Source organism: Electrona antarctica (assembly GCF_951216825.1).
Source record: "Electrona antarctica genome assembly, chromosome: 6".
Classification (NCBI taxonomy): domain Eukaryota; kingdom Metazoa; phylum Chordata; class Actinopteri; order Myctophiformes; family Myctophidae; genus Electrona; species Electrona antarctica.
The window spans coordinates 30,339,277-30,354,132 of NC_136811.1; the positions used below are offsets into that span (position 1 = coordinate 30,339,277).

General features: G+C 42.2%; 2 protein-coding genes across 3 annotated transcripts; one reads left to right on the top strand and one right to left on the bottom strand.

Annotated features, from left to right (window-relative positions):
* The first annotated feature begins 3,590 nt into the window (after window positions 1–3,590).
* On the top strand, window positions 3,591–11,611 carry sgk2b (serum/glucocorticoid regulated kinase 2b). Of its 2 annotated transcripts, none has more exons than XM_079503330.1 (12): window positions 3,591–3,813; window positions 3,997–4,057; window positions 4,155–4,224; window positions 4,309–4,343; window positions 4,434–4,491; window positions 5,149–5,232; window positions 5,393–5,524; window positions 6,520–6,632; window positions 7,291–7,510; window positions 10,560–10,715; window positions 11,021–11,110; window positions 11,330–11,611. In XM_079503330.1, exons 1-12 carry the CDS (start codon window positions 3,747–3,749, stop codon window positions 11,396–11,398), a joined length of 1,155 nt encoding a protein of 384 aa, XP_079359456.1. In that variant the 5' UTR covers window positions 3,591–3,746; the 3' UTR covers window positions 11,399–11,611. The 2 variants fall into 2 exon arrangements, with proteins under 2 accessions (XP_079359456.1, XP_079359455.1); XM_079503329.1 differs by having other exon boundaries at window positions 11,353–11,611.
* Window positions 11,612–12,006: 395 nt separating this feature from the next.
* On the bottom strand, window positions 12,007–14,229 carry LOC306924712 (putative transmembrane protein 244). The gene is made up of 6 exons (XM_079503331.1): window positions 14,131–14,229; window positions 13,663–13,748; window positions 13,234–13,307; window positions 13,032–13,157; window positions 12,762–12,806; window positions 12,007–12,676 (listed from the first exon to the last, which is right to left on the bottom strand). Exons 1-6 carry the CDS (start codon window positions 14,161–14,163, stop codon window positions 12,582–12,584), a joined length of 459 nt encoding a protein of 152 aa, XP_079359457.1. The 5' UTR covers window positions 14,164–14,229; the 3' UTR covers window positions 12,007–12,581.
* Between the last annotated feature and the right edge of the window lie 627 nt (window positions 14,230–14,856).

The window sequence follows — 14,856 nt, forward strand, 5'->3', positions numbered from 1 at the left end:
AGGGGATTCAGTGACTTAATCCACAACTTCCACAAGCTTGTTTCCAGTCAGTGAGTAAATTATCAGTGAGTAAATTTCATTAGATTTTCCCAAATCAGATGATTTATTTTAAATTGAAGATGACCATTACTCACACTCACATTCATTGTTAATTTGTTAACCTCAAAGCCTGGATAGCCAGAAAATCCTTCAGTCAGATAGGAGTTTGAGAGAAGAGCAGGAAGAAGGCGGTGATCTGGTGAGTGAAAGAACTGTTGGCTATTTTTGAGTGGTGCCTCCGCTCCATTACGCAGCTATGTGTGTCCCTGTGTATGTATGTGTATGTGTACATTATGCATGTGCGGCTGTCTCTGTCTGAGCACGGACAGATGGAACACCTAAAGTGGAGTAGAGTACAGCACATAGTAAAGTGGCACAGAGTACACTACCTGGCCTGGGCTCGTTCCTGGGGGTCTGGATGTTCCGGGGACCCCCACACGATAACGCTGTTATATCTCTACCGTTTTGGACATGGACGGCTCGCCGGAACCGGGCCGGCACCCTGGCCGCGTTCCTAGGGGTCTCAATGTTCCGAGATGTGATTTTCTGTTCATGATGAAGCAACCAACATGTTTCATAAATCCTCTATCTGTCTGTCTGTCTCTCTCCCACCGGTAACAAGACAACTCACCCCTTTTCTGTTTTCCTACCGGAATTTTCCCCAGTGAGGGGTGGGAGAGGCTGGACAGCAGACGGCTGGACTTTGAATTTCTCTAACTATAAACTTTCACGACAGCAGACAGCCTAAGTACAAATATAATTTATGTAAAGGCTACTACAGTGAAGTCGGTTCACAGAAGTTGTTGTGGCTATGTGGGGATTATCTGACGAGGTACCATTTGAGTGGGCAAAACCTTACATATACTAAATAATACTAAATTGTTTATAGGGTCAATATAAGTAAAATAATATAGCCTTTCCACAGGAGTATCTTTTTATATTTTTCCAAAAAGAATACAAACCGCCAATAGCATATTACAAAGTTATGCCCCTCACTGGGGAAAATTCCGGGAGGAAAAACGGGCAAGCACCGGGGTGAGTTGTCCAGTATTCCTCCCACCCAGTCTCTGTCTTTTTTGAGCGGTGCCTCCACTCCATTGCGCAGCTATGTGTGTCCCTTTGTATGTATGTGTGTGTCTCTGTGTCCGAGCACGGGCAGCTGGAACACCTAAAGTGGCACACAGAGTACACTACAGTACGAGCCCTGGGCGCGTTCCTGGGGGTCTGGATGTTCCGGAGACCCCCACACGGTACCCCCTTGGGGACCCCCACACGGTAAAGGTCTCTACACACCGGGCGCGAATCGGATGCAAATTTGGATTTTTAGCGGCGTTTCTCCATCGGTTTTCCGAAAAACGCGGCCGGTGTGCAACCACCTTACTCTGTTATTTCTCTACCGTTTTGTACATGGGGCGGCTCGCCGGAACCGGGCCGGCACCCTGGGCGCATTCCTGGGGGTCTCGATGTTCCGGGAACCACCCGAGGACCGCCACGTGGTAACTGTCATTTCAGGAAGATTTTTTTTACAGTAGAGAGCAGAGTACACTACAATACAGTATATAGAGCACAGTACAGTAACTACTAACTATAAATAAATAGTTGCACCACTCAGTTCACACAGGTGTGATTTTCATGAATACAGTAGGCTACATATAAGAACATCAGACTGTGCTAGTCTCATTTCCCATATCTATTTGTCTTTAATTGTGTGTGGTTTATACATCCATTAATGGTGATGTAATTCACTCTTCACTTGGTGCATTGTGTGCGTTTGAGTGTACTGTATATTTAAAGTATCACCCCCAAAAGAGGCATTGAAAGATTTAGGTGAAAATAGGTGAATCTGAAAGTAATGTGTTATATCTGCAGTGTGCTAAGGTGTAGACAGGTCACATCAGTCACATAGACAGGGGCCAGGAAACATGAGGAGAGATAAAGTAGAACATGTCACATGCTGGAATGCTGTCTATCACCCTATGACTATCCTTAGACTGGGTTAGCTTCCAAACCAGGTTACGTGCTGTAAGGCTGGTGCCCTAGAAACTTTCACTTCCATTCTTTATGTGTGATTGTGGGGTTCACACACATAGTATATAGAAGACACACACACACACACACACACACACACACACACACACACACAGACAATATTAGTGCTGCCACTAGGGCTGCTACTATCGATTATTTTCATTGCAATATATATATTTTTGAGGGGCACTCCTATGCCCAGCTTTGAGGGTTTGTGTGAACCAGCTTGATCTAGTATGAGAGTGACGACACTAGCGTTGACTCCCATTGTAATAATGGAATGCGGAAGTGCTCATTCTATCTCAATGAGATAGTTCCAATGTATGGAAGCTATAGCACATAGCACCCGCTTTGGCGAGATCAGATCGTGTCGCGACTCTCTTCTTCTACGGCCCATAGTGATGATTTGATTGGCTGAGCAAAGTACATATTGAGGATAAAAGTGAGGGCAGAAAAGACACCAAAAGACGCCCGAAAGTGATTGGTCGGAATGACATTTGTGATGATGATTTGATTGGCTGAGTATGATTTTCTTTTTTTTTTTAAATGTTCATGTCAACAAATCGAATAATCTCTTAAAACCTATTCTATAGTATACTGGATTAGGGTTAGAGTTACATACTATAATATGTGCCTACCGACACAGCCGGTGTCTCCGAGGTGGAAGATTGGGCGCGTTCGGAAATAGCGCACTGAGCGCACTGTGCAATGCAAACTAATAGGCGAGTGTGCTCCGGTGCGGTATTTCCGAACGCGCCCATAGTTAGATGCGCGAGGTTACTCCGTGGTGGGAAATAAATAAATAATACAAGTCAAGTACGAATATATAATAGCTACAAGAGAATGACAGCTTGGCACGAACGACAGCAACTTTTATTTTTTGTAGAAGAGGTAACTAATATTGTTTATGCCGTTGGCCTGTTTATTTGTATACATGTGTAAACTTTAAACATTATTGTACTGTAAAAAAATATATATATTTTCCCTTGATCTTTATTAGTAGCCTATAATAGTATTAGTTTAGTGTTAGTTTAGATTAATACACGATAATCAACACTAACACACAGCCAAATCAAATCATAGTACATAGGCCTACATCAATTATTCAATCAAAGCAAACGGCACAAACAAATTATTAGTTTGCCTCTTCTACAAAAATTAAAGTTACAAATTACTGTCGCGTGTTTCCATTCTCTTGTACTTGTATTATTTCATTATACTCTAAGATTATTTCCCACCATGGAGTAGCCTTGCATCTCGGAGGACAGGCAAGACGGGCAGTGTCGGTAGGCCAATCAGAGGCAGACGGGGCGTTACCATGTCTATGCTCGGACGTAGAAAGAATATACGCGTTGAGCGGATCTGAACTAGCCTGATTATCAGACTGTAGCTTTCTTGAAGAGCTTTCTTGAAGAGACGCAGTCCACTCAGAGAGTGGGCGGGGTCTTTGGGCTAGATCCAGGCTAGATCTGAACCATGTCACAGTAACGTTGTGGGGGAGTGGTGGAGTGTGTTTTGGGAGGGGGGCAGGGAAGGTTTTAATAGCTACAGACAGCTATAGCGCACACTGCATTGACAAGTGGTAACGGTGCAGAACTTCAGAGCTGGATAATTCCACCTCTTCCAACTTCATAGGTTTTCTTCTGGGTTTTACCAAGACTTCTATCCTTTTTTATGTGATGACTCGTCGTGATCGACAGCCAACGACAAAGCCCAAGATGGAGGGGATTGTGTCATTTTTCTCAGGTAACTTTTTATTTATTTATTTATTTATTTTATTTATTGAGAAAGTATTATTTTTAATAAATAAAACACAAGACATAAAGCAAGAAGGCATATGAAGTAAAGTAGAGATGATAATATTTGTATATTTGTATTATAATAGCTGTGGAACACTTATGTAAGGATTCAAACTTGCTTGTCCTACAGTTTTGCTCAAAGGGAAGAAAAGGGGATTCAGTGACTTAATCCATTACTTACTCTGTCATCAGTAAGTACATTTCATTAGATTTTCCGAAATGTTTCAGATGTTTTAAATTGAAGATGACCATTACTCACAGTCACATTCATTGTTAACCTCCTCAAAGCCTGGATAGCCAGAAAATCCTTCAGTCAGATAGGAGTTTAAGAGAAGAGCAGGAAGAAGGCGGCGATCTGGTGAGTAAAATAACTGTTGGCTATTTTTCTGTTCATGATGAAGCAACCAACATGTTTCATAAATACTCTTTCTCTCTCTGTCAGGATCTGCAAAGCTCAGTGAACACTGCTGATATCCAGTAAGCTATTTTTATTTACTGACTATAGTTCTATCTAGAAACATCTATGATTCTGAAACAAATTGACACGCTTTCTGGTATGATCACCAGGGTGAAACCATCAGATTTCCACTACCTCAAAGTTATTGGCAAGGGAAGCTTTGGAAAGGTGGGAAGCATACTCTTTTGTGTGTTTAACTTTGGTTGTTAGATGCAGGTTTTTTAAGTCTGGTAAAAAACCAGCAGGCATGAATTAAACTCTCACAAGGCGCTCTTTTAAGCATTGCACATTCCATAAATCCAGACCAAGGTTATTATAGTTAACTAAAACTAGTGCTTGTACCTTTTCTGACCTTTTCAAATCTCGCCACTCAGAAATATCCCATATTATGATAAAGAGCACTAAAACAAATACAAACTAAATCAAAAGAATTTAACAAACTAACATACACACTTAAAAACTGATGTTGATATAAAGTCAAAACTAAATTCAACAAAACTATAATAACCTTGATTGCTGCGATAAGACTACTCCTTGTAAGAATGTATCTTTATTATCTGTATCTTTATCTTATTATATCTTTATGTATATTTATTATTGTTGTTGTTGTTATGTTCTGTTAACACAGTATTGTGGACCTTACCACACCTGCATTCCTTGCTTGTACCTGTATGAGTGGTGACAAACCTTCTTGCCGAGATGAGATCGTACTGCCACTGTGACCAATCAGACAGGTGTTCTATCCTCTCAATATGAGTGTTAAAGGGCTTAAAGCGCTATCACGAGGTTCACGAGCTGTAAACACGAGGTTCTTAATTGCTACAGGTGCTGCTGGCCAGACACAGAGAAAGTGGGGTTTACTATGCTGTGAAGGTACTCCAGAAAAAGGACATTGTCAAGAGGAAAGAGGTATGTTTCCCAATTGTCTGTCTGTCTGTCTGTCTGTCTGTCTGTCTGTCTGTCTGTCTGTCTGTCTGTCTGTCTGTCAGTCTGTCTGCTTGCCTACCAGTCTCTGTCTAATAGGTGTCTCTGTGTATCATATGATCACATCATGCTCTTCTCTCTGTAGCAGAGCCATGTGATGGTAGAGAGGAGTGTACTATTAAAGGGACTGCAACATCCATTCCTGGTGGGCCTACACTTGTCTTTCCAAACAACAAACGCTCTCTACTTTGTCCTGGACTACCTCAATGGAGGGGAGGTATGCGTATGAGATTTATTCCCAGTATCGGTCATTTCAAGATTATAATATCAGAGGAAACACAGTAACCTGTTGCATGACACCCAAACATGATGGATAGACGCGTTGCGACGTGTTGTGTTGTGAGCTTGTAGATTGGCTAATAAGAGATTTGGGGCCCTATCTTGGGCGCGCCTTACCATTTATCCCTAAACTTCTTTTTGCGACCACAGGTCGCATTTACTATGGAATCTTGCATTTCCTGTCAGTGTGTTGGTTGGTTGGTCACCCCAGGCAAACCGCCAGGTCATCGTGACATCACGTGACATCAGCCCCCATATATGGTGCCCAGGTCATCGTGACATCACGTGACATCATCAGGGATGGATACTATGATGTCATAGTAAATGCGACCTGCTGTCGCAGTTAAGCCCTTATATGGAGATCCCTGATGTCATCAATATTCAGCAACTCTACATCTGACCTCAAACCCTTAGATATCCATATATGGATATATGTCAGAACCTGTTATGACATATAACAGTCCCAAGTTATTAGTGCAGCCGCGACCGGCAGCCAGTGAAAACTAGAGTTCTCAACAGGCCCACCTGTCCATTCAAACTCTAGACGGTCCTGCCCCAAAGTTATTTGTGCAGCTGCGAAAATTAAGGCCTGGCCCTACCTGGGCCCTCATCAAACCCTGTTCACTCAAGACACGTGTTCGGTCAAGTTTTCCTCTATGTTTTTGAGACCACCGCTCCTGTAGTTAAGTTTGAAAAAAAGGACGAAGAAAGGCGCAACAGTTTTCTAAGTGCTTCACTCAAGACATGCTCCTTATATGGCCAGTACAGAATTCATTCCATGTTGATCAGACCCCCCATGCCAAAGCGCCAGGGGTGGCAAGATATATGTAGACAGGATAAAAAGCTGTCCAACTACAGTTGCAACAGGTAACAGGTTGTAGTCTTTGAATTCATAGATTTCTGTTGAACTTTTCCTTGTTCCTTTTCATTCAGCTCTTCTACCACCTTCAGAGAGAAGGGTCGTTTCATGAACCCAGAGCCAAATTCTATGCAGCAGAGATGGCCTCTGCACTGGGCTATCTCCACTCCCTTAAAATTGTTTACAGGTACACTCATGCACACACACACACACACACACACACACACACAGCGGACGAATTAATATGTGATGTAATTAACTGAATTAATAAACTTAATTCAGTGTGTGTGTGGGTGTGTGTGTGTGTGTGTGTGTGTGTGTGTGTGTGTGTGTGTGTGTGTGTGTGTGTGTGTGTGTGTGTGTGTGTGTGTGTGTGTGTGTGTGTGTGTGTGTGTGTGTGTGTGTGTGTGTGTGTGTGTGTGTGTGTGTGTGTGTGTGTGTGTGTGTGTGTGTGTGTGTGTGTGTGTGTGTCACACTCCCTGGCGATGCCAGAGCAGAACCTCTGCCCCAAATTCTATACATGGGCCTCATAGTGCCACCAGGAGGCCGATTTTTGCAAAACACATTTATGTATAAAATGCTTCTGTATATTGGGAAGTGTGTGTGGACAAAGTATACTGATCTAATGAATTAAAAGATAATTCACAATGTTTTGTACATATTGCAGTAGTAATGTGTGGCTGTCAAAAAAATCCCAAGAGGCACACCTGGAGGACTTGTCTCCATCACACTCGTCACAGTGCGCCTCGCTATACTGTTTGGGAACCACTGGACAATTAAGCAATGCAACGCAATGGTTATTAAAAGTATTCAGATAGGAAATATCGTGTGTCTCCCTCCCTCAGGGACCTTAAACCAGAAAACGTCTTACTGGACAGTGGAGGTCATTTGATGTTGACTGACTTCGGGCTGTGTAAAGAGGGTGTGGGCATTGGAGGTACTATGCAGACTTTCTGTGGGACTCCTCAGTACTCGGCTCCGGAGGTGCTTCAGGGTCATATCTACAGTCCCACAGTGGACTGGTGGAGCCTGGGTTGTGTACTGTTCGAGATGCTCTATGGGCTGGTAAGTGAACATGTGTTTACATATATGTGTGTGAGCATTTGAGCAATGATGCAGTCTGGGGAAAAGCACAGATATATGGTAAAATGAATCAAAGTCTTCATCTGGTGCATTGGATGTATCTGATAATAGTCCGGCAGCCAGGGTGGATGGGTGGTAAATTTGGTATAGTCTTTTTTTATTGGCCTAAAATATTGTCTATCTTATATACAATTGAAAAGGTGTCCCCAAAAGGTGTCCCCAGGACAGGAACAAAAGGCACCAGCTACTACGTCACTGACACGCTGCAACACGCTGCAACACACACTGCAACAACACACTAACACGTCACAGACTTACCCTCCGCGTCGTTGGTTCCCTATCTCCTCATGTCGCGCCGCACGGCCACACTCCACATCACGCGCGTACAAATTGTCATTGCACTGCCACTACAGCCGGCTCCCGTCCACACTCGCAAACAATATCAATACAAATAATAAACACAAACACGCCACAAGCACCGACACCCCCGCCTAATTTGTTGCCACGTCTATGAAAACAAGCCCAGAAAAAATGCCATTCAACACGCTACTTACAACTCGCTTACAATTCGCGGACCTGGCAACACTGCATCCCGTGATTCCACTCTTTTCATTGGCTGCGCCGCCAACATTGTCAAACATTGTTGCCACGTCTATATAAACAAGGCCGCAAAAGCTGACTTCCTACAGCCTACAGCCTATACTTTCACACACTACCACTCGCTTACAATACGTGGACCTGGCAACACTACATCAGCCCTTCCCAATGGCTCAAAACCCCACCACGTGACCCACGTGTGTTTCGTGATACCTTTCACACTTCCGGAAACAATACCGGAAGTTACACGGTACACACACACACACGCACACACACACACACGCACACACGTGCGGGCGCGCGCACACACACACACACACACACACACACACTGTACAGCCTGCCGGAAACCAAAAGTAGAAGAAGACGAAGAACAACAACAACAGGTTCTACACAGATTCTAACTTGGATGGACAGCGCCGCGATTACATACACAGTTACACTCATGCAAACACGACCGCGTCGACCCCTGGCGTGGTACAATCGGGACGAACCGACGCGCATATATATGGATAACAACAACAACGCGCTGCAACACAACACGTAAGTCACGTATGTAACTATGGTTCTATGAATCCTGGATGACTGCTTAACACTGGATGATTGGCGTCCAGTGTTAAGCACTCACTCTGGCAGTCAGTAAGGCTGAAATAGAACAGCTGTGTACAACGCAGTGTCACTGCAGACACGTGTGTGTGTGTGGTGTGTGCGTGCGTGCGTGCGCGCGGGGGGGGAATTTGGATCGCCTCGCGATGCAGCTGAAATGGCACACACACACACACGCCACAAAACGCTAATAATAATACTAATAATACACAATTACAACACTACACTAATCATAACAACAGTACAGCACAGTACAGTACACATGAGTACAGTACAGAAAGAAAGCTCACATCAGAATATTAATCCATGTAATCATAATCATAATAATAAAACATAATAACACAATACTAATAACTATAATATCAACAGTACAGAGAACAGTACAGTACATCACAATATTAATCCATGTAATAATAATAATAACAATAAATAAGCACACAACACTAATAACAGTACAGAGAACAGTACAGTACACATGAGTACAGTACAGTACAGTATACTGTTCCTGCGCCTTGCCATGCTCTCTTTCAATCATAATAATAATAATAAATCACAACACTACACTAATAACAACAACAATATCAACAATACAGCGAACACTACAGTACACATGAGTACAGTACAGTACAGAAAGAAAGCTCACATCAGAATATTAATCCATGTAATAATAATAATAATAATAATAATAAATAATAACACAACACTACTAACTATAACATCAACAGTACAGACAACAGTACAGTACAGTACATCAGAATATTAATCCATGTAATAATAATAATTATAAAAAAACACTAATACAACAGTACAGAGAACAGTACAGTACAGTACACATGACTACAGTACAGTACAAACACTTACAGTACAGTACAGTACAGTATACTGTTCCTGCGCCTTGCCATGCTCGCTTTCATACGCACATACACAAAACCAAACAGGGCCACTCAGCCAGCTTGGCAACTTTGCGCTTTCCAAGCAAATGCATAAATGAAAACATCATGGGTTGCCATTGCCTTCTTCCCATTTGCGACGCATCGCGTTAGGATGAGCGGGCCGAAGGCCCGCGAAATTCTATATACATACATTCGTGAATCCACTTGCTGACTGGCTTTCACTATTGGGCAATTTTTTTATAGGGGTTTCTTGTGACCCTACCATTAACATCCTATGGAAGGAAAAAATGTCAAACTTTCCATATGCTTCAAGTAGCATGTGACATGTCAAACTAGGGGGTTTTCATGACTCTGAATCCATTCCAAGCATTAGTTTTGCACAAAAAACACTCCTTGGGCTAACAACAGCCATAGCCACTTGCCCAAATTTTCCCAAAATGTGCTGAGCTCATCACATTTGTGCTAATGTCTATGGCTGTTTTTAGCCCAAGGAGTGTTTTGTGTAAAACTAATGCTTGGAATGGATTCAGAATAGTTTGACATGTCACATGCTACTTAAAGCATAAGGAAAGTTTGACATTTTTTCCTGCCATAGGATGTTTCAGTATAGGGGTCACAAGAGTGACAGCCGGTCAGCAAGTGGATTCATGACTGTATGTATATAGACAATATTTTAGGCCAATAAAAAAGAATACCAAATTTCCCACTTTATACAAAAGAAGCCTGTCAGCTGCCGGACTATAAATACCTTTGAGGTCAAAACATTGTACCATTGAACGTTTCTCGTGGGAGCAAAACAAATGTGTGGGGATATATTCTTTCTTCTCAAAGAATATATAAATTCCTGTGAGTGGCAGAGCGAGGCAAACAACTTAAAATCCCTGGTTATCCCAGGCTATTTATCAAGTCTACCCCATCTTCCTTGGTTTCCCCAGCCTCCGTTCTACAGTCGTAGTAAAGCACAGATGTATGACAACATCCTTCATGCTCCCCTGATACTCGGTCCTGGTGTGTCCCGGGCTGCTCGTTCCCTGTTGAAAGGACTGTTGGAAAGGGACTGTGCCAATCGCATAGGGCGTAACTGTGACTTTGTAAGTATACAAACAAACAAACAAACAAACAAAAAGGGGACTAATGTACATGTGTGCTTATGTACTTGAACACACTCAGATGCCATCACTGAGCTAAGTTTATTATTATTTTAATTATTTCTTGATGCACCTTGCTTTTCCTTCTGCCTTGTTTCTTAGTGTATACTACAGTACTTTTGTGTCCTTCTTATCCTTACTTGTATGTTGTAACCTTAACTGCTGTGCCGCCTCTGGGCGACTGATTTTCCCCTGTGGGATAAAGGTATCTATCTATCTATCTATGGACTTCCTGTGTGTATTTTCAGGAAGAGCTGCAGAGTCATCCATTCTTCCTGTCCATCAACTGGGATGACCTACTGGCTAAGAAAGTCACTCCTCCATTTATCCCCAGTGTAGTAAGTATCTCCATCTCTCAGAGCTAAATAAAAAATTGTTTTGTTTTATTTATTTGTACACAAAAACATTACATATTGTAAAAATTTAAAAAGACATAAATTAGTGCAGGTGAGAAAGGGGGCTTATACAGTACAATGTTCTCACCTGAAATAAAAAACAAAAAGCAAGAACTACAGAGTTTAACATCTTCTGTTTTTCTTCTTTTGGTCCAAATCCAGTGTATCTGTGTCTATTTTCTCAGGCTGGCCCATGGGATGTCCGCTACATTGACCCTGTGTTTACACTAGAGCCGCTGCCAGCCTCTGTGGGCTTCAGTGACAGGTGCCTGGGGGGTGCAGCTACTGAGGCCTTCCTAGGATTCTCATACATTCCCCCAGTGGTGACTGAGCCACTACCATTAATAACCACACATGGGTCAGGGCCTTTGGGCAGGGCCTATACTGTATGTTGATAAAATGCATATTTTTCTATTTTTTTTAATTAAATTCGTTTTTTTCGTATTTTTTTTTGTCAGAATGTTTATATTGCATTTGTTCTTTTGTTGTTGTGTGAAGTTTGGACAACATGTGTAGGAGTGGTAGCAAAAAGTGTGTTTTAAAGAAAACATGAAATAGTGGAAAATCTATGGCACAAATCGTAGGGGCATCATGATCCAAGGAATCCAGGGAAAGAAAGATTTTGATTGCATGAATAAGAGTAATCCATGTTCAAGAGTAATATAGCCGCCCAGGCGGTGGTGTAACCGCCTGGGCACCCGACTGGTAATCCAGTCGCAGTGTGCCGCGGGTTCGACTCCCGAGCCCGACACGGTCTTCCCCCATCTCTCTCCCGTTTCCTGTCAGCCTACTGTCTGTCCCTTCAAAAACCAATAAAAAGGCGTAAGCCGCAAAAAAAATATCTAAAAAAAAAAGAGTAATATAGCCAATTAAGACATATAGAGGCCTGTTATAGCGCCATCATGAGCCTGCGCCACCATGAGCCTGATACTCTCGTCATACTCAGGCTCTCGAATTACAAGCAAAAAAGCATAACATTCTTTGCATCAATTACACTAAAACATAATTCTGTTTTGTGAGTGATGGGGAGGTAACATTGTTTCAAGTTTGACAATTCCAGAAAAAGCACATCACCTCAGAGGCACTGTGGCAGCGGTGGCCGGACGGATTGCGGAGCGGTCTTGATACCGGAAGGTCACCAGTTTGAATCAGCGGTCCGACACGTTAAAATTACCACCGCTGAAGTGCCCTTGAACAAAGCATTGAACCACTACGATGAAATGTTCTATGAGCAGGGCCTGGCTGGAAACAAGTTCTTGAGCTTAGCCCAGATACCCTGGGTAAATATAGTAATCATTTCATTTAATTTAATAAAGCCCTTTACCAAAACACTGTGCATCAAGCTTTGGTTTGAGCAAGAGAAAGAGAGAGGGGCAGAGAATCAATCAGCATGTGCATGCGCCATGCGTGTATCTCAGTAGTTGCTGAAGAGGGGATAACTCTGGTCACTCTGGCAAGTGAAGTAAGCAATCAGCTGACCATTGCAGATCATCAGAAACAAGCCACTGCCTGCGAAACATGAAAACAAACAGCATTAAGAACTAGTCCTAATATTTAATACAACTACTATGGCTGAGAATTACCTTGGTCTTACCCAGAGCCAGCCACCATTGCCACACCACAGGAAACTCAAACATCACTGTAACACACATTGCACTTTTAAAGTATGCAATTAGAATACAAAAAACGAATAATCATCATGAATGTGTACAGACTATGTTAGTAGGTCTGGAAAAAATATGATGTACATTTTTAGGTGATGTGCTTAAAAGAAAAATGTGTGGTGTGCATTCTGTGCAAATAATAGAAAATATCAGTATTATTTCAATAATGTAAGCGTTAGCGCATGTGCTTGTATGTTCACCTAAACTGGTGAGCAGTACATGGAGCAGAGTGACGGTGAGGGCATAATCCCAGACCCATCTCCTTACCACTGCAGCAAACAGCAGACCACTGAAGAAGTAAGTTAGCTCCATGGACAGGAGGTTTACTAAAGATGAAGGGGAAAACAGTCACAACACATCCTGGTATCCTTATTATCATGTTGTCTGTTAAATTGTGCTTACCTAAGTATTTAGAATTAGATTCTGCAGGCTCTGTCTTAAAGTCAAATGGAATCAGCCCATCAAAGTGGTCCAACCTAAATAAATGGGTTATGAGGTGTCAGGTCAAAACGTAACAGTTCCAAGACAATGGACTGGAGTCTGGGACCAGATCAAAATTGATAAGAAATAAATGACTGCTCATGAGAAACTATTGATTGATTGAATACTGGTTTGCAAATAGTGGTGGATTATACAGTGGCACAAAAAGGTACGTAACACAAAGCCATGAGGGCTTATTTACATTGTGGTCCAGGCTGTATATCCAATTCATACATAAAGACAAAGGCATACAGACATACAATAATAGGTCAGACATCAACACTATAGTAGCAAATAGCATAAAACATATGTAGGCCTACCGTAAACAGAGAGAGAATCTATTCTATATACCTGAAGGCACCAAAGCACACGCTTCCAATCATGTAGTAGAGAGAGTAAAAAATGACCAGACAAAGCAGCAAATGGACTAGCACGGTCTGAAAGAATGACAGAGAGCGAGTGGTGTGCATATTAATATGAATCTGTCCGATACGCATATTATTATACTGTATAACTGCAATACACAGAATGAACCTGCCAGCTACTGTTGCCACTTGCAGATGATGTGCAACTGAAGCGCAGGCTGCAAATCCTGCCCTAATCTGTTGCATAGCATTTTAATGATTCGGAGTAGTTCAGTGCAATAACAGCCGATCACCTTGTAGCCAAAACAAAACTAGGTAGCTAATCAATGTATTTAGCCTACTATCGTAGGATCGTAGACCCGCGGCTGGCCGAGATGATATAGTGAAACATACATCCCGAACAGTTTGAGCGACACGTGTAATTCTTCTTTGCATTTAATAGTCACCCTCTTACCTTAGAATTTACCACTTTGCCTTTGAATGCCATCTCATGGTTTGCATTTTATGTTGTTTTGCAAATAACGCAGTCTGCACCAAGCTGCGACTCTCTAAATCCTCGGAGCTTGGACTTATGCTGCCATCTAGAGGCGAATGTAAGAATAAGCTGTAATGTTGATGTGATTTTACATTACAACCTACTACTGTCTACTACTACCCAATGCGATCTGCTGTCTGCTGAGCCAAACAAACCATATGCAGGCAGCAAGTCACATTTTAACACGTAGTAGTGACCGTGTTTTCACAACTGCAGTAGACCTAATAAATATCTATCAAGGCTAAATACGACCCTTAACGTTATGTGTGCGGGTGCGTAGTTTTGATTATTCGAAAGAAATTTAGCCCCACCCTGTAATGGAAGAATAAATGGTTATAGTAGTGAGACTTGGTCAAACTGAACATCATTATACACTTATACACAACACAATAACTTAAACTTAGCCTGGTCGATCAATTAGTTCAAAGTCAACGAAGTCGAAGTTTAACGCGTTGTTAAATCGGTGCCGCTATTCTCTTGTCTGGAAAGCTATATTCTACTGAAAGGGCTAATGTGATAATTGTTATGTTATAATGTGAAGGATCTGTCCGCAGATGTGTCGGCCTTTTAATATTATATAAGAGGCAACAGTACACTTGGGTTTTGTAGGCTTATGCTATGAAGGAAGGGAAAGCACATTCGGGA

Bases quoted from the DNA above. Each gene is read 5' to 3' on its own strand.
- sgk2b (XM_079503329.1), top strand. From the start codon at position 3,747: ATGACTCGTCGTGATCGACAGCCAACGACAAAGCCCAAGATGGAGGGG. The intron at 4,225-4,308 runs GTGAGTAAAATA...TCTCTCTGTCAG, and splicing joins AGGAAGAAGGCGGCGATCTG to GATCTGCAAAGCTCAGTGAA. The intron at 10,716-11,020 runs GTAAGTATACAA...GTGTATTTTCAG, and splicing joins TAGGGCGTAACTGTGACTTT to GAAGAGCTGCAGAGTCATCC.
- LOC306924712 (XM_079503331.1), bottom strand. From the start codon at position 14,163: ATGGCATTCAAAGGCAAAGTGGTAAATTCTAAG. The intron at 13,749-14,130 runs GTAAGAGGGTGA...TCATTCTTTCAG, and splicing joins GCAAAGTGGTAAATTCTAAG to ACCGTGCTAGTCCATTTGCT. The intron at 13,308-13,662 runs GTATATAGAATA...CCATTTATTTAG, and splicing joins GTGTGCTTTGGTGCCTTCAG to GTTGGACCACTTTGATGGGC.